This window comes from Lissotriton vulgaris, chromosome 11 (assembly GCF_964263255.1).
Source record: "Lissotriton vulgaris chromosome 11, aLisVul1.2, whole genome shotgun sequence".
Lineage (NCBI taxonomy): Eukaryota > Metazoa > Chordata > Amphibia > Caudata > Salamandridae > Lissotriton > Lissotriton vulgaris.
The window spans coordinates 1075290002-1075315888 of NC_141699.1; the positions used below are offsets into that span (position 1 = coordinate 1075290002).

The following is a 25887-nucleotide window of genomic DNA, read 5'->3' on the forward strand; positions in this document are numbered from 1 at the left end:
TTTGTATAATCCTACCTAACAAGCATGCGCAGCATACTCACCTGGAACTTTTGATAAACCCAACACTGCGCTTGCGCAGCATTTCATTGTCTCCATGACAACCCATTTCCCTACGGGCCTCCATAGTAGTCACATGACCACACCCGGAAGCCAGCCAGTAGTTAAATAATCACCACGCTCACCCATTTCTCATAGCCGAGCGGTGGACGGTAGACGTAGGTGATTAGCCTCTCTCCACGACAGCCAACTGTAAGTAACCTTCCTTCCAAACAGGATCTCCCATTGCCTAAATTCACGAGCCGCCACCCAGGCCTGCTTCCGTAGACCTATCCATGTGATATACATCTTTTCACTTAGAATATGTTGTAACGCGTGAAGCACCTACCCCCTGCTCGTTGAAGCCAAACAAGAGAATCCCTCTAGTAAGCCTGCTCTCTGACATGTCACGTTCTGTGACATGCTTCGTGTTATATGTTTTTGTGAGTCTGGTATGTCTCTTTTTCTTAAGCACCACAAGTCCCAAATAGGATATCTTTTAGCTCACCTGCTACAAATAGTAGCCATCTGGCATAGTTCACAACTCTTCGCCATTTGAGTAATGAGCACAAAACCCTTCTTTACTTAATATAGCGCTGATGCATGCTTTTCAGGCACACACTGAGAACAACATCAATATTTTTTGCATAGCCTTAAATATCCTCCAAATGAAGCGTACACTCTCACGATAAGAGCACGCTTCTACTAGCTAAGAAGGCACACCCTCAACTCCAGAAGACACTATTTCCAAAACACCACCGTGGAATGCAAGTACGACTGCACGTATAATGCACTAAGAATCTGCACTACGTTACAGGATAGTAATCACTTCCTTTCCTTTCTCCTTTTTCTCCACAGGTTTTTTCTGGCACCCTACATTTTTTAGGAGTGTCTTCCCAGTGGAACATTCTTTCCTCTGGATGACTAAGGATTTAGGACAGGGTGCGTCTTTTAGGGGACCCACACCTCCCACTTCCTTCATTGGTCCTGATGAATACCGGGGATCACCCCAAATGGTTGAAACATGTTGACCAACACATAATTGAGATACGTAGGTCGTAACTCCCCTTCTAGTATCTCACCTATATTTTAATATTGTCCAGTTGCTTTTTTATTAAAATTGTAATATAAAGTCATAAACCATGACAATTTTTAACACTCACACTTTTTTTGTTTGCATCCACACTTCACGACCTGCTCCACTGTAACTCAGGTGTCGAAGCACACCCAAGTGACGCTAGGCCACTTGGGTGGGCCCCGATGATGAAGCAAGTCACCACTAGGTGGTGAGTGAGGGGTTTATTAACAATGAACACCATTTTCCACGTTTGGAAAGCCTTCACCTCTCTCATCGGGTAATACTCCTTCATTTGTTCTTTAAAAAACAAAACAAATACACAGTAGGAAAGGATGGATACATCATAGGGAGGGGTGAATAATGTTCATAGGATGATGCAGTGAACATTCTGCATTCTGCAATATTGATTAAACAGTAGAATCCTCTCTGCATTATAAACTTGATTCACTGTGAGTTTTTCCAGTTATCTTGTGCTATTGAGAATGTTTTCATGTCAGATGGCCATGTTCAACATTAGCTATATTCCCATACTGTTTTTTCTGAAAACATTCATACACAACAAACCTACATAGAGTAGCTATTGGTTAGGGGATTCGTCCATTGGTTTGCTAGCGTGCCATTCACATTTTGCTTCCATCCGTCATAGCATTCTACTTTGTGCAATGGGTCAACCCACTTTCCCTTCACTTTGAGTGACTGCATCAATTTGCCTAATAGTTCCTTTCTCTTCAGCGGCAAAGCTGGTTTAAAGTGCACTTTTATCTTTATTTGTAATATGTATCAACTGTAAATATCTGCTATTTATGTTGCCTGTACTTTTGGGTCCCAGTTAGACATTAATTTATTGTGATTCTCCTTTTTAAAGTTATAAAGTGTTTAAATAACATTGTAGCTACCTGCGATTTGAATGATTGGTTATGTGTGGATGTATTCCTGTCAAATAACAACAATACCAAACATGTCATAACTTTAAAAACAAACTTGTATGTAAAAAAACTTCACAAGTATAATAGCCACATCAGTGAATGTTATTTAAATTTTAACTTTTAAATGCAAGCATGTGGCAGTCATATTTAACTTTTTTTTTTTCTTCTGACAATGCTTGCAAAAAAAAATAGCTACCACACAGCTTGTCAAGGTCAGACCTAATGGCTTTGCTGATGCTTGTTTTCTATAGTGCTGTTGTCAAGTTTTCAGCGCCAAAGCAGGCATGTGCAATGTTAAAGGAAAACTTACAATTACACAGCTCTCCTCTGACAATGTAGTCAAACGAAAAAAAAGAGCAGCAAAATTCAAATATATGTTACAAAATAAATAAACAATGCTTTGGGTCAACTCAGAATGACATATAGTGATGGCAAATGTCACAAGAATGGCTGGAAATGGTTATCCAGACCTGACCAAGGGATACATCTCCCTCACCAGACACTGTCATTTGAAATGTAATGGTGCATGACTAATACACACATACAATGTAAAGAATTACACAGACACAGCATGTAAATATCTTAGTTTATCAAAGTCATACAAATAAACCTGCACAAGATAACACATAATTTAAGAATGATGATGGAAAGCTTGTCATGAATCTATCACCTTGTAAGAGAAAACACAACCCTTGGAATAGCCCATAAATCCTAATATGCATTTAATGTTAAAAAAAACCCAGAGAATATAGAAACTGAATAATGCAAAGCAATTGCTGTCTCAGCGGGCCACATCTTCTGCTCACAATCAGTTAAGGCATATAATGCTACAATCTATAGATTCAGTGACTATTTATATAATGCAGGTTTTCCCCAATGCAAGTGAATGGATCCCAAACCACATGATCAGGACTGCAACTGACTGATACTAATTAATGTTCAGGTGCCAGGATCTCTCATGAAAAAGAGTATGAGAAAGCCTTGAAGAGCTGATACTGGAGGCACAGGCAAGAGTTGACTTCACTGTTGTCCAATCTTCTCGCTTTGAGGTGTCAATCCCCAGAACAAGGCTATGTTTACTACTCAGTGCAGAAAATGTGCAATTGTACAATAGTAAATAAAATGGCCGTAGGGCATCAGAAATGCATGTAATTTAGCTGGCCTAGGACTTTAGTAATCCCCAATCTGGTAGAAAACGCCATATATATTCAGCAATAGAATGTAATAGGACATGTTAAGATAAGCATAAGCATCACCACTTTTGCAATACACAGTTTGAAGGCAAATAAACAAGTACATCCCCTTTCTCGCACCTCCATGCCAGAAGCCTCTTAGATGCATCCTTCCCCAACAGACACTATTTTAGATTTCAGAACAACTCTCCTCCTTCTGATTCTGAAGTCTGAGGTTTTATCATTACATTAAGGGGGTGAGGGGAGAGCAGGGGGTCATAAAGTTGGTAACATCTTTCTATGGCAGGGCAAGAAAGCCAGAATTAGTTTAAAGAAATTACGATTAGATAAAAAATTAGGGGGAGTCAACTTGGCGGACTTCAAAATATATCAAATTGCCTTTTTAGCAAAACAAGGATCGTACTGGCTAACTTCACAGACGGAGTATACCGCTGTGTGGCTCTCTGTAGAAAGGTCCATATTAAAAGGTCTCAACCACTGCGCCCTGCTCAACATTAAACTCCGTCCGACCTTAGGCTCGGGCCCTATCTTCAAAAACGCCAAAATGGCTCTTCTCCAAGCTAGCAAACACTTACCACATCAATTCCGGCATTCAAATTGGGAGTCGCTCTGGCACAATGCCGCCTTAACATACTAAGGGAAAACTCTAAACTACTCTTCTTGGATAGAAAGAGGTATACTATTCCCCCACCAACTCGCTGAAAACTCGCTACCACTCACCTTTAGTGAACTACAGAACAGATTCCTCCTACACCACATAGAATTCTATAACTTTTTACATATTAAAGTAGCGCTAGCAAAAGCGGACCTGAAGGACGTCACCCCCTCCCTCCCCGGCTTCCTCACTTCACTTAACAAACTTGGCCACCAAGTCTCTAGAATATATAAGCTTATTCGCCCACAATCGTCCTCCCTCACCAAGCCACTCCGGCTCTATTGGGACTCGTTCTCAACCACACCTACCTCAGAGGCAGACTGGGCCAGAACCTGGGAGTCCACCACTCGCCACAAAAAAAGCCCTATACTCTCACAAACCAAGTTCTGGCTACTTCATAAGGCCTTCTGGACACCTAGGAGGCTCTTTCTGCACAAAATCAAGGACGATGACACATGCTGGAACTGCAATGGTGAGGGAGGGGACCTTGAACACTTAATTTTCAGGTGCCCGTGCGTCTCCTCCTATTGGGACAGAATCTTTGATCTCATATCAAAAGTCCTACATATCACCCTCCCAAGGGAATTCTCAACGCTTGTCTTCGGATTTGCCAAAGCCACCACACTCAATGATAATGACAAAGCCCTACTCGACGTTTTGCTGACGGCTGCGGTTAAAATCATACTCAATAATTGGAAAAGCACAAACAAAGCTTCTTGCCCCCATTGGCTGAATTGGGTCACCAACTTAAGAGGGGCTGACAATATAGCCCTCGCCTCAACCCCGTGGCGTCCGCCACTCAGGAGACTCTGGTCCTCGCTAGATGAATACTTTGACCTACACAAGCCTCCTTGATGCATGTTAGCCTCGCGACCATGCCGTACTTTCACCTTCCTAACTAGCCTGCTGTGGTGGTAAACGTTATCACTCTATGACTTTGTATGCCTACCGTCATGTAATATTAGATGCAACTCTCCTATGTAGACTTGTATGTTTAACGTAATGTATAACTTATGTTTTATTTAATTTACTGTAAACTTGCTGACACAACTCATTTGTATGCCCCATATGCCAACTTATATTACTGTTTTATTTACCCTTTACGTATGTACTCTTTATTCTGTTATTAACTTTTGTTCAGCTGTATATCTCTTAAGCTCCTAATAAAAACTTTTGAACACAAATAAAAGAAAAAAGTTGGTAACATCAAAGGAGGTCTTTCATGAAGCCCTCCCAAAACATTCTCCCTTGAATCTTATCTGTTGAGCCTGTCATGGGATTTGGCACAAAACAACCACAAAACACATCATATTTTTAAATTATTGTGCTGTTCTTGAGAAGGATTTTTTATTTTTACAATTTCGACATTTTGTAAAGTAATGAGAAAATGAAAAATAAGTTCTATAACACACTCACACACCTAAGGTATTTGTTGCCTTTAAGTAAACTTTGCAAATTGTTATACCATATTTCAATGAACTGGGGGGCTGGTAGAGGGAACCTCTTTAAAAAGTTAAGAGGTCCCTGAAATGAGAAAACCCTTAGCACTGTTCATACACTATTCTGAAATGTCTCCAACAGCAGGGGCTCTTGCCTTGCGGGGTACGGCGCAGGTCTTATATGGGTACGGCTGTAGTGTAATTCCAAAAATGGTGCCCATGTTGACTTCTTTCACCCCATCAGGGAGACGGAAGGTAAAGGTGCGGAGGAGGCTAGCGAAGTAGATGAAGAGTAGAGTCCTGGCCAGTAGCTCCCCCAAACACACGCGGTGTCCTGCAAAAGAACAGAGCTAAAATCACTTGTTTTAATCAAACAGCCAATGCTACAATTAAGCTATGTGCTGATGACTGTTGGGTGTATTCTCCATGTATTGAAGCATGTGCAGAGTGCTTTGTGAAGGCTAGCTAAGACTTGCTTAGTTGACTTTATTCTCTAAGAGTAGCTGGGGTCAAGTATTGCACCTCAAGGTGGTTAGAATTTGGGGCTCAGATTCAAAAGGATTCACAAATTATCAGATTAAGATAACATTATTGAACTTTCTAAAGAACATTGGGTAATTGTCTACCATCCATGTTTGTGTCATGAGAAGAAGATGAGGACATATAACTACAGTGAGGAACAATGCTCAGAATATGGCTGGAACATTCATTAAAACAATTAGAAGATGCATGCCGGATGTAACAGGGGGTTTAGGGCCCTTGTCTGAGAGCAGAGGTTAAAAGATCTTGAAATAACCTCGGGTTTTTCCTTAAGGAAAAAGATTTCAGTTGGAAGGCATCGTAGTGTCATGTCATAATGAAGAGCAGCTTCAAAAAAGTCTTTAGTCACGTCACAACTAGTTGGTGCACCATTAATACTTTAGAGTTGTGAAACACAGGACGGCAAAAACCAATTAGAACATTGGAATGTTGGGAGCTCCAGGCTTCTAATGGTCAGTAGAGGCCCGTAGCTCCAACATTCCAATGAGTGTTCACAGCTGTTGTTGTGAACAAAGGCCTCACAGGGCCCATGGGGATTTCAATCCCCTTGGGCTCCGTGAGTCCTATGTTTTACAAATTAGAACATTCTCTGATCCCTAGCGGTTTTGATGGTCCCAGGGCAGCTCGACCGCCCTGGTTCTAATAGGGTGGTGGAACACCTCCACTGCCACCCACCTCGAGTCTGGCGGTCCCTTGATCTTTGATCCCTGGTGGTATTGCAGTGGTCTTTTGGGGCTGCATTCTGCTTGGCAGGCTGCTCTGGCCTGCTAGACATATTATGAGTTTCCTCCCTGACACACTTTTCATGGCGGTGCGACTGCGGTGCAACCCTACATGGCCCCCTTTTGTCTGCACCATGACGTGCATGCAGTGGGGCATACGCTGTACCCCCCTGTGTGTAGGCGCCCCAGTACCTGCACGGCATGGACTGCAGCAGTCTATGCCACGTAGGTACTGATTTTGATGCTCCCATTGCAGTGCCTGTTTCATAGGCATTCCCATGGCAATGCCAAAGAACTACCCGCCAGACAATAGAAAACTCCTAATCTGTCAAGCAATTAAAAAACAGGTTTGGCGGTGCCTCTCCTGTACTGTCAAACTCATAATAAAATCCTAAGTATTGAACATTTTCTGTTCTTGCAATCAAAAAAGAGATAAAGGCCAACACAACCTCTGTGCTCACAGGTTTATTTCTTGAATTTGGATGGGGCATGGACACGATCAAGGGACCTCTACTCTGCAGAGGTAAAATGTTTGTCTAGAAAGCAAATACTCCTATGAAAATAATTTTTTCGAAATTTACCATGTGATCTGTGAAATTGTTAGTCTATAATAGTAACTTTTATAGTGATCTTGATGCTTAGCCCCTTTGGACAAGTTCTGGAACATTACTTTAAACAACATTTTTGCAATCTGTTGAAAGCTTGTGAATCTCTAAATTATCAGTGGCATTTAAACATGTTACTAGGAATTAGGGCCCATATGTACAAAATCCCAAAATAGTGATTCCAAATTAGAGAATCCGTAGAAATTGCTTTTTGGGAATCGCAAAAGGGAATGTATGTAACCTTTGATTTTCTAATAGCAATTCCTACTGATATGTATTCGCTATTAGGAAATTGCAAATTAGGAAATAATAATTTTGCGATTTCCTAATAGGAATTTGCATATTTGGAAACTGAGGTTCAGCGAGGCTCAGGGAACAACTATGTGGGCAGAGGGACAACTAATGAAGTCCATTGGTAACCTTGCTGGTGCATTACAGCCATGAAGTCACATGCATGTAAATGTGGTGACCTCACACACACACGTGAAAGGAGTGTTGTCACACTCAGAAATTGTGCTGCACGCTGAGCACTCTAACCCCCACATGCATCATTGTTTCATTTTGCACTTCCTAATTTGCGATTTTTAGGGAATCGCAAATTAGGAAATGCAAAATGGGATGCATGTACATTTGTGCAAAATATTTGAGAATCGGTAAAAATCGCAATTTTTACCGATTCTCAAATATTATGCGAATTCCAAAGTGCGAATTCGCACTTCCCATTGTTTCCTATGGGCCAAAAGGCCCATAGGGATCAATGGGAAGGCTTTAACAAATTGCGATTTTCATTTTGAAAATCGCAATTTGTTAATGCATTTCATGGGTGCAGGGGGGGGGGTCCAAAGGACCCTCCCCTGCCCCCCTGAAATGTATTTTTTCCATCATGTTGCACACACACATGTCCTAAGGACATGTGTGTCCGTAACATGACTGCTTAAAAAAAGCATTTTTAAGCATTTTTACACCTTTTTCCAAATTTACCGAGTGGTTCAACCACTCGGTAAATTTAACCTCCTAATTGCGAATTCGCAATTTGATAAGTATTCATGCACTTGCTTTTAAGAAATCGCATATTTGCGATTTCTTAAAAGCAAATGCAATTTTAGAAATCGCAAAAATTATGCGAATTCTAAAATTGAATGATGCATTCCAAAAAGCTATTTTGGAGTCGCAAACGGCCGATTTTAAGGAATCGCACCGTTTGCGATTCCAAAATACTTTGATGCATGTGGGGGTTTGAGCTCAACTGCCTTTGCAAAGGAACATATTGCAGGAATAATAATCTAATAATGTAGTTGCTAATATCCGTTTGAACATTTATGGTACAGAGGATAACTAGTGACACTAAGAGCTGCCTGCGAATGATACGTTTTGACGGTCATGGTCAGTCATGATAAAAGCTTACCTGCAGAAAAGGGTAAGAAGGCCTCACTGGTCACAAAGTTCCCCTCTTTATCAAGGAAATGGCCCGGATTGAAGTGATGAGGTTTCTCCCAGTAATTAGGGTCGTACAAAGCTGAGGCCAGATTACATAAAATCACAGTGCCCTGCAAGGAATAACATCAGATCACTGGTGAGCAGCCACATGGTACTCACATTTCACATGACCTATTCAAACATATGTTAAGTAAAGGGACTTCTCTTTACATGGACCCCAAGTGTCAATTTCTCAAAATTTTAATTACCTTTCAATTTCCTTTTCTCTAAAGGAAACAGACTCATCTCCAAGAACCTCTTTTCTTTATTGTAATTGTATCCCATTAGTTAGTTCAATTTCCATTCTTAGGGCCAGATGGATGACAATTCATTTTAGGGTGTCGCAAATTTCGCTGAATTGCGACTCGCATTTTTTGACTAGCTAACATGAATGTACAACAGTGCAGCCCGTTTTCCTTATAGCAAAACGGGATGCATTTAAAAAAGAAAAATTTAACTTTTCAGTTCCATTTTTTAAGGGCTAGGCAATGGTCCCTGGGACCACAGCCAGCTCTTAAAAAATATTTTCGCAAACACTGACAAAGGGGACCCATTCCCATTTGCGAGTGGTTTACCACCTACTTGAAGTAGGTGGTAAACTGCAAGTGTTTTCCGACTGCAAATGCGGCAGCAAAACAAACATATATTTCATTGAGACTCGCTATTAGTAAGGGGCGTCCTTGGCACGCCCCTTCCTAATAGCGAGTCGCAAACCATATTTTGCGAGTCGCTAATAGATTAGCGAGTCACAAAATATGGTTTGTGCATGAGGCAGACAATTTTGCGCTCAGAAAGGGGGCAAATTCCTGTTTGCTCCTTAATCTTTTGTGTGCACATGTCAAACACTGTTTTAACCTTACAGTATGTTTATTTCATGAAGCATGAAGTTGTAAAAAAATACTTTTTGGGAATTACATTTTGATGCATGTACTATGTATTTACAGTAAAGGCAAAAGAGATGCTCAACATAGGGTGGAATTTAGGCCCTTGGAAAAGACACACACTTAGGAAACCTCAAGACAAACAGCCTGAGTAATTACTTGCACACCTACCCCACACAATCCCACAAGTCATTTCGACAAGCAAAAACTAATAGTTCACAGTGCAATAGCTGCCAAAAAATCTCAATGTTCCCAACAGTGGAAACTCCCATACTCTCCCCGAACCCCCCATCCAGGAGAACTTTACCAAATCATCCATTCTCCACTCATCCATCGTTTCCTTCCTAAGCTGCACATACATTTATAGTCTACTGTCTTACAAAAATCAGATCTCTTTCTCACCACAGAAACGTGGCAGGGAGATGATCCAGCTCCACCAGGCAATTTCACCAGGATCCTGATGAAGTGGCATAAAAAGAATATAAGAGGTCCAGTAGATGTACTCAAGGATATAACCGTCACCAAAACAGAAGATATAAAAAGATCAGGATATAAGTCTTTACGGAAAATATGCAATCCTATCTCAAGGTTCTCATGTGCATTCCTACTATGTTACTGTCCTCCACCAAAGAGCGGATATTTTACAGGTGCCTTTCTAGATACCATAACTGACCTCACAATCAAGTACCCTCACTTATGCATTCCTTGGTGATTTAAATGTTTGAATATGACTAACAACATACAACAAGCTGAAAACATCACATCTGGATTAATCACCCTCAACCACTCCCAAATCAATCCAGGGCTGGCTCATAAAGCTAGACACACCCCGACACTGCCTTCTGCAATCTGGAGTCTCTGAACATCACAGAAACTGCCCCTGAACCATGGAACAAACATTTCCTCTTTTACATTGCTGGGCAGTTTTGACAGCCCAAGTACATCTTGTGGGACCATGAGCCTCAGTTTTCCATGTATTGTGATGCACATGTCTACTCTAGCACCGCCATTTTGTTTGTTTATTTCCTTTATTTATTTCCGTTTGCCAAGACCTAGTGTTTTGGCTCTTGGGGGTTGCCTGCCCAGTTCTCTCACTCATAATTCCTATGTGAGTGGCAATTTGACACCGCATCTCCTAATGCCTCTAGGGCTTTTGCGACCAGATCGACTAGGTGGAGTAACCTGACTGGCAATACCCCCTCAGGGCAGCCCCTACTGTAAAGCCCTGAGTTAGCCTTTAAGACATCACTCCGGATGCACATAGGACACATATTTTGATTATTTCAGCATCCTCTGATAGACTTCAATTGGGACACTATCTGACGCTCTGATTATTATGTCCTGCATTATATATATTGGCATGCATGAATTGTGACGCGTTGAACTACTTCATTATTTAATATCACGTCTCAATGTTGGTCTTCCCTGTTTCTCTATCTCCCCATGACTTTGTTGTAGCACTGTGGGTGAGGCGCTACCCTGTGCCTTGAGAGCGGACCATTGCCCTTTTACTGTTGGTAAGATGACTCCTGTAGTAAGCTGACTCGATATCACTTTGTTTGTTGCTAGGCACTGAACACATCAAGTTAAGAGCATTAAAAGCAACTGTGACAACTTCCTCAACGATGGCATTGAGAGGACGTCTTATTAACTAATTCTTTGTTTGTTGATTTGAGAATGCCGGTGGACCCAGGGTACATTCGGACCATTCCTGTTTCTACCAGGCGAGGCGAGTATTTTCTTTTTTCTTTTATGTCCTCCTTTTTGTTACAAGCAGAGTGACTTATTATCCAGGTCCCGATGAATGCCCCAGAACCCCTTTCGGGGTCAACAAAGGGCAGAAGCATGTTGACCACTGGAAGGGGATATATATGGTAAAAACCCCTGTCCTCTCATATTTTCACCCCATTATTGGAGGACATTCGAATAAAGGTTATCCAGCCCTCCTTCGATAGTTTTGTCTGTTTCCATCACTTTTGCTTTGCACTCTGCTTCTCACTTACCTGTTTAAAACTGCTCATCTTTCTACAAAACACCTCAGCTCCTCCCCATTTAGGAGTTGTAGCCCATATCAGGTACCTTGCGAGCGGGTGTGAGGTGGGGACCCAATGATGAAGCATGTCAGCTTCAGGTGATTGAGGGTTCTCATTCTCAAAGTAGCACTCTTCCTTTGCGACGCTTACATTTAATTCTTATCTTTTTCCCTCTAATGTATGTACCAGATGTACCTTTTTGTGAGTTTCCTTCCCTTATTCCATTCATAATAAATTGTTATTAAGTGTCACAAATGGGGTGATTTTGGAGGTTTAATGGAGGGTGACGCAGTGCATATAAATGTCTAGTTTCGAGATATCAAGATATCAAAAAGGATGTAAAAAGGAAGACAAATAATTAATGGTCCACTGTTCAACAGGTCACTGTGTACTATAACAGTTAAATGATCACTCAGTTGGGAGAATGGTCCACTCCCCACAGTTCTATGCCAGATTACAAATGTGTATTAAGTTCTGCATCCATATTGTGGCCCCAAGGGGTTTCCGGGTCCAGTTCAACAGTCAGTCTGGAGTCTTCTCTCCCTAATTCTTTCTCCCAGTCACCCCCTTGGCTGTTCAGCCTTACATGTTTTATTCCATAGAACTTAAAGCCTGTCAGCAATCGATTGTAATATTTTTCAAAATAGCAGGCCATCAGGTAGCTCTTGTCTCCATTCCTTATGGCCCGTATAGGCTGCAGTATCCTAGTCCTTAGTCTGTTTATCATGCTGCCAATGTACAGTTTGTTACAGTCTCCCTTTAAAACATATACTACATAATTGGTGCCATATGTTATACAGTCCTGAATCATAACTGTGCGGTCCTCGTACGTTTGGTAAGTTCTCTGATTCATTCCATACTGGCAAGCTTTACAGGAGCTGAATTTTATTAAACCATTTCCCACCAGAGTCTGCAAAATGACACATGATCTTTAAATGTTTTAAAGAGTTATTTGCAGCATTGACAGAGCCATCACAGGCAAGTTTGGCACCAACTTGTTCATATTCACCTTGTTTTTTTTAGATTTTCCCTCAGGCAAGAGATATCTGGAATCAATCTGTTCAATTCTAGACTGACCCATGTTTACTTAGATTTTAGAACTTTGCTCTCTAACTTTCAACACATTATCCTAATACCTGAGGAAGCGATATATATATAGCATATATAGGATATGTAACATAATACTAGATGATCCTGCTTGTATTAATATACATGATGAACTTTGCCCTGCAGTTTTGTACTTTTGTCTCCTACATCCACCTTACCTCTCCTCTAGCGTGCTTGTCCAAGGCTGCTCCATGCCTTTGTCTCCTGCACACCCCACCACTGTGCCCCTTTAATCACTAACAATCAAACAAAGGCATTCCAGGCATAATAATATGCAACAGTAGCCTGGGGCAACAACAGAAATAGACAGTAAAAAGGGAGTAGTTACTTTCCAGTTCTACAGAATATGCTACTTAAGTAGGGCAGTCATATGATATTCATAAATGGTGTTGAAACATTATATATTAATTTGATCAACAATGTATGGTTAGAATATGCAATTCATAATGATCATGCAGGTATTGTTTTATCATTAGCATTTCAGTCAGTGTTGAGTAATTCATATTTAAAATGCTCTATCAATGTTCATTTTCAGATGTGGTGGGCCTCAATCCATTCATTCAATGATTGAGCAGTCCGTCTAATGTAGCTTAGGTTTTGAAAGAGACCTAGTCTTGCTATGCAGATTTTATTTGGAGTTCAAAGTCACATATGTTTGCTTATTGTACTCTTTACCCAGTTGATAGATGACCCTTTGTGTGTCCTCATCCTCAGGTTGGAAGAGAGGAGATTAAACTAGGAGTGTTTCCTTTCAATGCAGATAAACATTTTCTATCCTGGTTTGTCAAAAAGCAGTTTTTTGTTAATTTTAAACAGTCAGCACTAAACTCAAATAGGAATTTCAATGCAGAGCTGCTACCTTGGTTTCACTTAAGACATTAAACCTACTGTAGATAGTGTGTGTAAGTGATATTGTATCATCATGGTCAGGTTGGTGTTATTGTTCTGCAGATCTCAGAGATCTCAGGAATCAGATTAGTCAACAGACATGCAGGGGCTGGAAGTGCTGGAGAGCAGTACAGTGAAACCATAGAAGGGTGGGATCACTAGACCGCTAATGCCCAGAGAATGCACACTGACTCACTTCCTGTCTTAAAGTTGTTTCCAGGTCATTAGTGGTAGAGCCCCCTTTAGACTCCTTCAGACTTCAGTTTAGTGCCTGGAAACACGTTGCAGGTTGCATTGGCTATTCCCATCCTTACAATAGTTCACACCCAATTTGGTAGCCCTCACTGTTTATTATTGTTTCCCTTTTGGTTCCCTGGATACAATTATTAGTTCACTTCTTAGTAGTGCCCTGTTGGCCCCCTGTCTGTTCACCCCTGTTTCTTCTAGAGTCTTACCTGTGTATGCCCAGCAGCGACCTGGGAACTTTGCTAGGTTTCTGGTAGATTCTTGTCCCGCTGTTGGAACAGGTTTTCTTTTGCTGTTGCTTACTGCATGTTACATCCAGCCTGTATCTATACTGACATTCAGTGTGAGCTCCAGTTCTAGGTTTATATTTTACTGCATATACTTGTTTTGCCCCAGTTGCTGTGTCTGGTAATAATTATCACTCTGTTCAGCATCTTGGGGGCAATATGGCCATTCAGCAGGTCCATGACTGTGAACCCTAACAGTTTGCCAGGCGGTTATGTGTGAATTAATGGAAAACCGCAATCTAACAGGATGAGGAAATGAAATCTTGGAAAATCAGTTTTAAGGAAAGACAGTTGTAAGGAAATACTAAAACAAATATAAAATTAAATGAAATATTTTGAAGAAAAGATAATTTTAAGGAAAAACACTAAATTGCATTTAAAATGGGAGGAATTTCGGGATAGAGGGGGGTTTAGTAATGGTCTGGAGTGATGAGGGAATTTGGGGAATCAGCAACAGGAGGAGTTCAGGTGCAGAAAGGGGTTTTTATGGTTGCGGGATTGGGTGGAGTTTAGGGGTTGTGAGGGCTTTTTTAGCAATCCTGAATGAGTGGAGTTTAGGGGTGGTAAGGGGTTTTGGGGGTTCATGGATGAGAGGTTTAGAGGTGGTTGGGCATTTTGACAGTCAGGGATGGTGGAGTGTAGCAGTATTGAAGGGTTTTCAGGGTTTACAGATCTGCAGAGTTTAGGGCTGGTGAGTGATAGGTAGATTTGGGGTTGGTAAATGGTTTTTAGTTTTATGAGATGGTTGGAGTTTAGATGGGGTATTGGGTTTTAGGGGTTTAGGGATGGCTGAAGTTTAAATGTAGAAAAGAGTTTTTAGGGTTCAAGGGTGAGGAGAGTATAGGGATGGTGAGGGTCTTTTAGGGTTCAGGGATGGGTGGAGCTTACAGGTTGAAAGCTCCTTTAGGGTTCATGGATGGGTGTACTTTAGGGGTGATGATGGCTTTTTAGTAGTCTCAGATAGATTGTGTTTAAGGTTGGTGAGGGTTTTTTGTAAGGATCTGGCATAGTTGTTGTGTGGGCGGTAATATGGTTTAAGGGGTCAGTGTTGTTAAGGGGTGAGGGATTGATGGTGTTTAGGCATGTTCGATGGTCAGCAAATTAAAAGCATCAAAAGTAATTGTTTGACAATGTAGTAATGTACCCTGAAGTAAAGCAATGAAATAAATACCTCAGACAAAAAAAATTCTGAATGTAACCATTGCATTTACACTTTCAAACAATAAGCATGCACAAGCCAATTCTGAATAAAAGGCATTCTATGGATTGGTTTCTATGAAATGTAAGTGCCATTCATTCTGCATGTTTCCATGAAGCAGTTATGGTGAAATGGTTTCTCAGTAATGGTTCCATTAAATAATTTTCGATGAAATCACATACAACCATGCCAGGTTGGTTATGGATCTTTTTGGAGGCCCCATTCAGATAATGGCTAAAGCCATTTTTAAGATTCATGAAGAGCTTGAACCATTCAGTATCAATTGAGCTCTTCTCATGAGCCGTTTGAGACAATTAATGTCTAGTTTTGGCAATACTATCACCACATCACGTGAAGATAACGCCACAGTGGGTTTTATGAATAGTGCCAATGTTGTAGGTAGTGGTCCAGGAGTGCACTAAAGTGCGAATGTTACCCCTAATTTAGTTTTAGCCCTTCCTGAGAGACTAGAGGGGAACTGAAGTTTGGACCCAGGGCCACAAGTGAGACTCCAAGGGCTTGCTGGCTTGCCTCCTGATCAAAGCCTCAGGGATAGAACAGGCTCCAACAACTTTGAACCCACCAACTGTGAGTCCTGCCTACCCAATTGGTGCCAGCCCAGTCCTGGATCCTTGGAAGTGAGCCTGAAAGTGCTCTGTTAGCTCAGCTGTGGTCCCAGCAGAATCGCTGCAGCGCAATGCATTTTCACACAAGGACCTTGCATTGCCCACCACAGCTCCTCAGAACTGCCTCTGCAGGATGCATCTCCATGGAAGGATCTTGCATCGTCTTTGCTGCACAGCGCATCCTGGATAAGGGACTCCACATCACTCTGCAAACAGGGTATAAGTTACTTTGTTTAGCAGGCCTAACTAGGTCCCTGTAGCCGGTCCACACTCCATTGTTTTCAACCTAAACTTGTGACTTTGTCCTAGTCTAACACAATCGGGAGAGCCACAGTTGGCTCTTTCTGCTCTTTGGCACTATTTTCATTCAAATCTTTAAAATTGCATATCTCTGTTTCTGCTGATTCACTTTTTGTTGTTTTGGTCTTAAGTTAATTATTCAATTCTACTGTACTTTTCTAAATTGGTGTGCATTTTTTCTTTTGTTGTCCTTCACTGTATTACTTTGTGAATTGCTGGACCAACAATTGTACAAGTTGCCTCTAATGTAAGCCTGACTGCTCTGTGCCAAGGTACCAGGGGTTTGAGCACAGGTTAATTTGGGAATTGCCTGAGACTTTACCCTGACAAGGACTGTGGTTGCTGCTTGAGTAGGGTTCGCCTCCCTCAATAAGAACCTAACTTCTTACGTTGGTGTTCAGCAATGAGGATTTGGACATGTGTTTGTGCAGTACCGAGGTTTTGTATACACTAAAAATCCCAGAAAGTAATGTGAGACCAATTCTAGCCTTTTTAAATTCTCTCTAATTTTCTGATTGGTTGTTTTTCCTTTTTCTAAAGTTAAGTTCTCTAACGTATTTTCTTGTACCATGGAGAGGCTTAATGTGGATGGCCTAAGCAGGGATGAGTTGCAGAAACTCTTCAATGGGAAGGGGCTGCTCGCAGGAAAAAAAGCCACAAAACTGGTCATTCATATAGCCCTCGGTGGCTATGAGGTGGTCATGAGAATCTAAGAAGGAGGATAATAATGAGGGAGATCCTGATGAGGGGGGCTTGGTTTAGGAGCGGGGAGGCCCTGGCTGTGGGTCCTGAGCAGGAAATCCCCGAGGAGGGAGAGCATCTGCCTGCTGAAAGAGAAACCAGTGTGAGGGCAGATAGCAGTTTGCCTCTAAAGATCTTTACCAACTCCAGCAACTCCAAGGAACTCTTTAGCATCATCCAGGAATTCACCAAACCCCCCCAGCGAAATCCCAGATATCACCTGCTTCCAGGACTTCTGTAACAAACTCGGCACCTACTTCCATCTGAAGATCAAGGGCCTCTACGACAATTTCAGCGATCAGACACTTGACTCCAAAACCACTCCATCCTCCAGCAATTCCAGCCAGCCCTTCTATCTCCTCCTGGACCCCAGTCACCACTGAAAACACAGCATTGACCATGAAAGGCAGCCACTCAGGAGCCCCCTCAGACCTCTGCCCCCACACATCTTCCACAGAGCCACTGCCGCCATTTCTCCAGAACTGCAACGCACCATCAATGCCACCTTCGAACCCAGCATCTTTCCCGACGACTGGAAACAGCAGAAGTCAGACCCCGACTCAAGAAGCCAACAGCAGATCCCATGGACCTCAACAACTACCGGCCCATCTCCCTCATCCCTTTCGTGGCCAAAGTCACAGAGAAGACCGTCAACATCTAGCTAACATAATTCATTGAAGAAAACTCCATCCTTAACCCCTCCCATTCCGGACTCCACAACAACCACAGCACGGAGACCACGCTACTTGCCGCCACAAACGACATTCACAACCTCCTCGACCAAGGACACACCGCAGCCTTGATCCTACTCGACCTCCCTGCAGCCTTTGACACCATCTCCCACGGCACACTCACTGCCAGACTCCACAAGGCCAGCATTCAGGGAACTGCCCTTGACTAACTCCACTCATTCCTTGCTGGCAGAACCCAAAGAATCAGACTCCCACCCTTTCTCTCTGAACCCACGAAAATCAACTGGGGAGTACCCCATGGATCATCGCTCAGCCCCATGCTCTTCAACATCTACATGGCGTCCTCACCGCCAACATCAGACAGCACGGACTCAGCATAGTATCCTTTGTCGACGACACCCAGTTCATCCTCTCCCTCACCAAGGACCCCATCACCAGCAGACTCAACTTTCAGGAAAGAATGAAAGACGTTGCATCCTGGATGAGCAGCAGCTGCCTGAAGCTGAACTCAGAGAAGACAGAGGTCCTCCTCCTCGGACCCTCCCTCTCTGTATGGGACATCTTCTGGTGGCCCACCGCCCTCGGCAGTGCCTGACCACCACGAACCACACCTGAAACCTTGGAATTGTACTCAGCTCCTCCCTCTCCATGACCCGACAGGTCAACACCGTCACCTCCACTTGCTTCAGCACCCTCCGCATCCTCCAAAAGACCTTCAAATGGATACCCCAATCAAGGAAGATTGTCACCCATGCACTCATGACCCATCAGGCTGGACTACGGAACACCCTCTACCCCGGAATCAACAAGTCTCTACTCCGCAAACTCCAGACCATACAGAACACCGCAGCCAGACTCGTCCTTGGCATCCCTCAACACGAACACATCACCCAGCACCTGCGTAACCTCCACTGGCTCCCTGTCGAGAAAAGAGTAACCTTCAAGATACTCACCCACGCCTACAAATGCCTCCACAAATCGGACCCCAATATCTCAACAACAGAATCTCCTTCCACGTACCCAAAAGGAACCTCCGATCCACTGACCTCGCCCTCGCCATACCCCCGTGCATCTGCAAAGCAAAAATGGGTAGAAGAACCTTCTCCTACATCGCGGTCAAGATTTGGAATGAGCTGCTGATCAACATCAGGTGGGCCCCCACTCTGCACATCTTCAGGTAGACCCTCAAGACCTGGCTCTTCGACTGACCAGAGCTGCTCCCCCCACTCCCCAGTGCCTTGAGACCCTCACGGGTGAGTAGCCCGCTTAAAATTTCCCTGATTGATTGAACCTGTCCCCAGAAGAGTTGGAGGAGAGGAGAACAGATAGGGGACTCATCCTGCAATTGGGCAAAATTAAACTGGAGGCAGAGGAAATGAATGCTAAGGCCATGGCTGAGGCTGAGAGGGTCTTGGCCAAAGATCTGGTGCCCAATTTTGTGGTGGGAGAATGCATAGACACATGGTTTTCTGCCTATGAGATAGCTCCGAAGGAACATCAGGTTCCAGAGGAAAACTGGGGAGTAGCTTTTGGAAGCACATGCCTTCAGTGGGGGGTGACACACATCTCACACTTGAGGTTGGTAACTAGACAATGTATGCCCCTAGGAAAGCCATACTTGTTGCTAAATTTGGTTCAGGGACAGCAACAAACTCCCAAACCAATCTTGGGAGGATTTCCTGGACTATTCCAACAAGGCACTTAATGGCTTTGTGGAGGCAAGCAAAGTTGACACTTATGTTTGGCTGAACAACTCAACTTAACTTTGAGGAAGTATATGCTCAATACTTGTTTTACAGAGCCATGCCAGCACCTAGTAGACAGCAAGCTGATTTAGCCGCTGAAGCTTTCTGAGGAGGTGGACCTCTGAATCAGTACTAGAGTGTCCAAGAAGGCATCCGGGAACTCCAAAAAGGGTGGTAAGGATTCCCACCAGAAGAAGGCGGGTGGAGATAAAAACAAGACAGAGTTCTCACAAAGTCCCCAAAATAGCTCATAGGGGAAATCGGACCATTCCCAATCTGGCTACCAAAAGAAAGGTTTTGTAGATAAAAACACTGGAAAGTTTGTACCTAAGTGCTATGAGTGCTATCAGTATGGGCACAACAAGGGAGTTCCCAAGCGTCCTAGGAGGGCACTGTCCCCCAGTGGTGGGCAGTCCCAGGGGTTGGCTAGTGTAGTGCTTGTGGAGGAGATGGTCCCAGTCAGTGTGGGCGGCAGTGGGGTTTCCTTAGTGCCCCTGGGTGACAAAGAGATGGTGCCTAAAGCCCACATGCCTTCCAATACTTTCAAGTATAGGCAGTGGGTCACCATCTATGGCCAGAGGGTGGATGCTCTTAGAAACACAGGAGCCAGTATGACTACCGTCAGGTGTCATCTGGTATACTTAATTCAGGTGATACACAATACATTTCACCAGGTCGTAGTAGCAGACAACCACAAGAACCCCTACCCAGTAGTTCCGTTTGAATAGGGGGATCTAGGGTTCTATTAAGGTAGCTGTAAGCCCTACCATGCCCGGGAATTGGTTGCTAGGGGATGACTTGGAAGGAAGGGGAGTTCAGGTCACACCTGGAAATGTTTGGGTTGACTGAGTGGGTCTGCGGGGCTACTCGATCCATGGCTGCACAGGAGGGGAGTCAGGAGAGTCTGGAACCTGGAAAAATAGGCCAGGCATCTGCCAAGGAAGGGAAGTGCAGGGGGCGTACAAAATCATCCCCTGAAGCTTCCACGATACCAAATGGATGGGGCGGCAGAGAGTCAGACCTGGAGCTGACTGGGGTAGACATTGCCTTGCTAGGATACCTGCCTGAGCTTGCTGAATGGCAAGGTGGGAGTAGACCATCCAGGGAGTAGTTCTGCCAGGTGCAGAGAGTGCCCAACCCTAGAAAGGCTGAGTTGGCAGGCCAAAGCCTAGGCAACTGGTGAAACCTCTGGAGATCACCATATTTACTGGTAAAACAACCTCCTGTACAGTGTGCCGACTGCACCTGTGCATGGGCAGCATGTGTGCTGGTGGTCCCCCAATGTTACAGAAGGTTCCTACTTGGTCTAGCTCATGGATTACCCCTGGCAGGACACCTTGGTTGGGACAAGATCTTTGCCAGGCTTATCATCCACTTCTATTGACCCCGGATGAGGACATCCTCTGATGCTTACTGTAGGATTTGCCTAACCTGCCAGGTCAATGGGACAATGGGGACAAAGCTTAAGGCTCCCCTAAGTTTCATGCCTGTCATTGGCACCTACTTTGAGAGCGTGGGCATCAACATTTGTTGGCCCCTGGACCACAAAACAGTCTTGGGCAACAGGTAGGCCTGGTCGGTAAATTCCGTTCCGCTCGCGGAATTTGCGGAATTTGGGTACTTTCGTGTTCCGCGGAGAACGCAGAATTGCCAAAAATTCCGCAATCTGCGGCTTTGTAAAATGTTTTGCTTGTTCGTGCTTTCAAAATGCGTGTTCACAAGATAGTTCTCCCCGAGCACGCAAACAGCGTTCGCGAACAGGAAAAAAGGATCGCGAATGGGCGGAACAAGCAATTTCAAGTGTTCGCAGAACTTTTGTGTGCTTGCGGAGATTTTTTACCGTTTTGCGGAGCTTTGCAAAGCGCCACTACGCAAATTCCGCCCACCCCTAGCAACAGGTTAATCCTGGTTTTGGTATTCTATACCCAGAGGCCATCCCTTTGAGTACCATCACTGCTCCTGCAGTGGCTAGTGCCCTGTTGATGATTTTTATCTGAGTGGGTTTTTCCAAGGAAGTGTTGTCTGACAGGGGAACCAACTTCATGTACAGGTACATGAAGTGGGAGGAATGTACAGTAATCTACAAATTCTCCACACCTACCATTCCCAGACTAATGTTCTTGTTGAAAGGTTCAACAGGACCCTCAAGGCTATGAAGGGCATGATTATGGGCCTGCCTGAGCCCATGAGGTGGAAGTGGGATGCCCCCTTGCCATGACTGCTCTTTGCATACAGGGAGGTACTACAGAAGGGATGTAGGGTTTAGCTCTTTTGAACTCCTCTTTGGTGACCATGTGAGGGTGTCGCTGAGTTTCATGAAGGAGGGGTGGGAGGATACCCCCAAGAAGCCCCCTCTGATGGGGTTAGCTACATGCCAGCCCTCCCCTACCAAATGCAGAAGTTCTGTAAGAAGGATTCAGAGAACTTAGACACTATCCAGGAAGTAATGAAACAGTGTTATGACCAGAAGGCCACTCAGTTGAGTTTCTGTCTGGCCAGAAGGTGTGGGTGATGGAGCCAATTGAGCCGATGGCCCTTCAAAATCATTGAACATGGTCCTATGAGGTAATTGAGAGGAAGGGGGAGGCCACCTACCTGGTGGAGCTCAAGACCTCCAGATACCCCTTAATGGTCCGCCACCTAAATCGTCTCAAACCCCTCTATGAGTTGTCCGAGGTCACCATACTGTTGGTGACCAATGAAGGAGTAGAGGAGGAGAGTAAACCTCTCCCTATTCTCCTGCCATCCAAAGGACAAAGATGGCTCAGTGGAAGGTGTCAACCTCGCTCCCACCCTGACCCCAGAATAGCAGTGTTGGAACTGGTACTTTCTGGTTGGCTGAGCCGGTGCACAAGCCAGGCAGATCATACCACTCCTGTCAGGGTTAGGTGATTACACTCACCTTATAACCTGTGCTCACCCTTCGGTAGCTTGGTAATGAGCAGTCAGACTTATCAAAGAGGCAATGTGTAAAGCATTGACACAGCACTCTCACACAATAAATACACTGAGCATCACAAAAGAGACTTCACACTTGGGGCCCCATTAGGATGGCTGGCGGGCTTTGCCCGCCCGCCATCCTATCGGACATCGGGACCGCCCGCCCTAAGGGCGGGGGTCCCGCACGCAGCATTAGGATGTGCCCGCCACTGTGGCGGGCACATCCTGTATTTTTAGTATTGTGGCGGGCGGAGCTCTGTGCTCCGCCCGCCACAATACTAAAAATGCTGTGCAGCATTTACATAATCAAAGCGGCAGGCACCGCGCGGTGCCTACCTCTTTGATTATGTAAATGCAGGGGGGTACCACAGGTACCCCCCCGTGTGCTACCCCCCTTTGGCCTTCACTCTGGGGGCCCAAAGGGGGCCCCCAGAGTGAACACCGCATGCCTTTCCGTGGCGGCAATGCCGCCACGGAAAAGCATTGTAAAATGCCCATTGTAATGATGCGGGCGGTGTCTGACAGACACCGCCTGCATGTTACTCGTTTTCCGCCCCGGCCGCAAGGCGACCGGGGCGGAAAAGTGGCGGGCGGTGTTTTGCTCCGCCGTGGTCCCCCCCGCCATTCTAATATGGCGGGGGGGAATACAGGGAAGGATGGCGGGCGGATTTCCCCCGCCAGGCTGGCGGTGGCTACCGCCAGCCTGGCGGGGGCAATCCGCCCGCCATCCTAATGGGGCCCCTAGTGTATGTAAATAAAGACTGTATTCAACACACGCATTCATTTTCACGACATTAACATGATGTGGTTCTGGGCATAAATAACACTTGGAAATATTACTAGCAGTACTAGGCCCAACAGTGTTGATAGGACATCAGTAATATGCACACTTGGGAAAAATCCAATTTTACCTGAGCGCACTTTTGCAGTGCGACACATTGTCAGGACTCGGCCTACCCTTGCAAATAACACAATTCTAATCCACACGTTTCTAGGGTGCAACCCAGGTTACAACGATATCAGGAATGTGTCAATGTGTACACACAGAAATCTATAACACTTTTCAGCAGCACTGTGGTTGAAGGCCACATGGGTAAAACCAATGTCAAAATAGAGTATTCGTCAGGAAATTAAGCAAACAAGTGAAACGCCGCCGCTACGCGGTGCAAATATTAACAGGCTCTTTTTATGCGGTGCACTCTCCCTTACTCACACAGCACCATAACATGGTGCAAAGGGTATCAACAAGTCTGTATGGAGCACTCTCGCACACATATGCACTCATCACTGTAACACAGCAGCTCAGCTGATAATGTGAATGTGGCCCCGTGGCACAATCCGTCCCACTCCTCTCAGTAACCCCTCCCCACTACTCTGCCCACAAGTTAGAGTCGAAAACCCTCAACCCCTACTATTGCGGCTTAATGCCGTAGTAACACTTGGTCAGTGGCCATGGGGAGAAGGCTGCAGTAACGGGGTAACCAGGCAACAGTCGACAAATGGAGGATGACCACCACTTGGAAAGTTCACCCACTTTATGCCGAGCAATAACTGCTAGAGGCTGTCCTAGTTCAATCAAGAGGTCCCCAATTCGCCATCCGAGACCAACTCAGTTCTGCGAAGCACAGGGGGTTCATGCAGTCTCCCAACCCACCTACTATTGCTCTCGGAAGTGTTCCTCAGCCCAGTCACTTACTCTCTCCATCTAGGCTGGATCTGGGCAATACTACCTGACAACATGGGTCCTCAGGCAAGAAATGTGCATGCGCGGGCGCCCGCACATGCGCAGTTTTCACTGAGAACGAGATGGAGAGGAGGAGGCCAGCCGGGGACGCCGCAGACGCTGCAGATAAGGTAAGGTGCTTTAAACTAATTTTTTTAAGCTTTAGCAATCGTTATTATATGGCGGGTGGGAGACGGGGGCAGGCCAACTCTGCTCTGCCGCGGAATGTGCGGGGCTTTGCCTACACAGCATTATCCGCGGAACGCGGAGTAGGAAAAACTCTGAAACACTTCACTGGCGGAGCGAAGTTCTCCACCCACGGTTAGTTTAAAGTAATTTCCTTGTTAACCTATGGGGTAAGGGGAGAGAAAACCTCATAGTCAGTGAAACACACACAGGGGTTAATCAATACCTGGGCAGGGAACACACAAGTGTACCTGCCCAGCCTTTCATCTATCACTTGTTCTCCTCCCTATAGGGTCCACCCTAGGGTTGCTCTAGTGTTAGTGAAAGGCCACCTCAGCATTGCTCAAAGAATTAGAAAGGCCTACCTGAGCCTAAATGCAAATGTGCACACACAGGCCTGCAATGGCAGGTTTGAGCCATGTTTAAAGACTATTATTGTGGATGGCACAATCAGTGCTGTGGTCCCTGCCGTGGTATGTGGTGGACCTCTTTACAGGGTACCTACAGGTACCTGCTCTGGGTATGTGGTATACCTCTCTACAGGGTACTCACAGGTACAGCACCTAAACCAATCAGGTAAGCACCACTTCTTAGCAGTTTTGAACTTGCAATGATTTGATCATAAACAGTTAAAAATATATTTTGAATATTGCATTTTTTTAGTCACTTCATGTTCTAATGAGCGTTGGTTATGGTCATCTTACTGGGTTGACAAATGTCACCGTTTTTTCTTTCTTGACAAACGTACGAATCACTGATCTTGCATTGTAAATATATATTGGTGTGTTATTATAGAAATATTTTTTGTTATGATGAATAGATATATCACTCATTTCGGCTGATTAGAGTAAAATTTATTATATTCCTCGGGCTACCTTCTTCGAAGTATCAATTAAAATTGTAATTTTTTAATTAATCAAGGTAGGTGGATTCTACCATATCCAGTACTCATAATCAGGTCCTAAGCATTAACAGTGAACACCAAAAGATGCCCATCTAGGTCCTGAACTGCAAAATGGGGAAAAATTGGGAAACTAATGATCAAACAGTTGCCATGCTCACCAATTATGTGATCCAAGGCAAGTAGTTTATTTCAATTAGTCTTTTTTCATCACCACATATGAGAGCAGCTTCAGGTAGGTGAGTTCAGGATGTGCTCTGTTCAAAAAGCACTTGTGTTTGATTTAATATACTACAATGTTGCTCCATTTAAAACAAGAATTTGGGCCATTTTTAGGTATGCATTACAGCTGACTTGCTTCTTAGTTTACTAATGCATTGTAGCTGGAGCCGGTGTTTAAAAAACATCACTTTTAATCAATGCAGTGATATGATCTGATGTATTAATGTAAAATGTGTTTGCATTCTAAATACACTTCATTGAATGTTGAACACTTCATACCATATTCTAGCAAGATGTTTGTTGCATGATTTACTTCCCAAACCTTTCCAGGGCTTGGCATGTGCACAGTTTCATACAGCTAAGCCAAACTGTTCGACTCTGGCTCATGTCTCCCCGTTAATTTTTTGGCTTACCCGTGTCTATGTGCAACAAATGTTGATGAGGTCACAAGAGGGGGAGTCAAGGAAAGCAGTCTGACAGTCAACTTTTTTTTTAATTCTG

At 44.2% G+C, this 25887-nt stretch overlaps 1 protein-coding gene across 2 annotated transcripts in view; it reads right to left on the minus strand.

Annotated features, from left to right (window-relative positions):
* Positions 1-2607: 2607 nt before the first annotated feature.
* Positions 2608-25887, minus strand: part of LOC147684141 (cytochrome P450 2J2-like) — a 177799-nt gene continuing 154519 nt past the window's right edge. Inside the window, exons 8-9 of one of the 2 annotated variants that reach the window (XM_086944531.1) lie at positions 8600-8741; positions 2608-5661 (exon numbers count right to left, since the gene is read on the minus strand). In XM_086944531.1, the coding sequence (XP_086800657.1) occupies positions 5447-5661; positions 8600-8741 (357 nt within the window). In that variant the 3' untranslated portion in view covers positions 2608-5446. The remainder of the gene's footprint in view (positions 5662-8599; positions 8742-25887) is intronic. The other variant, XM_086944532.1, reaches the window with a different exon arrangement.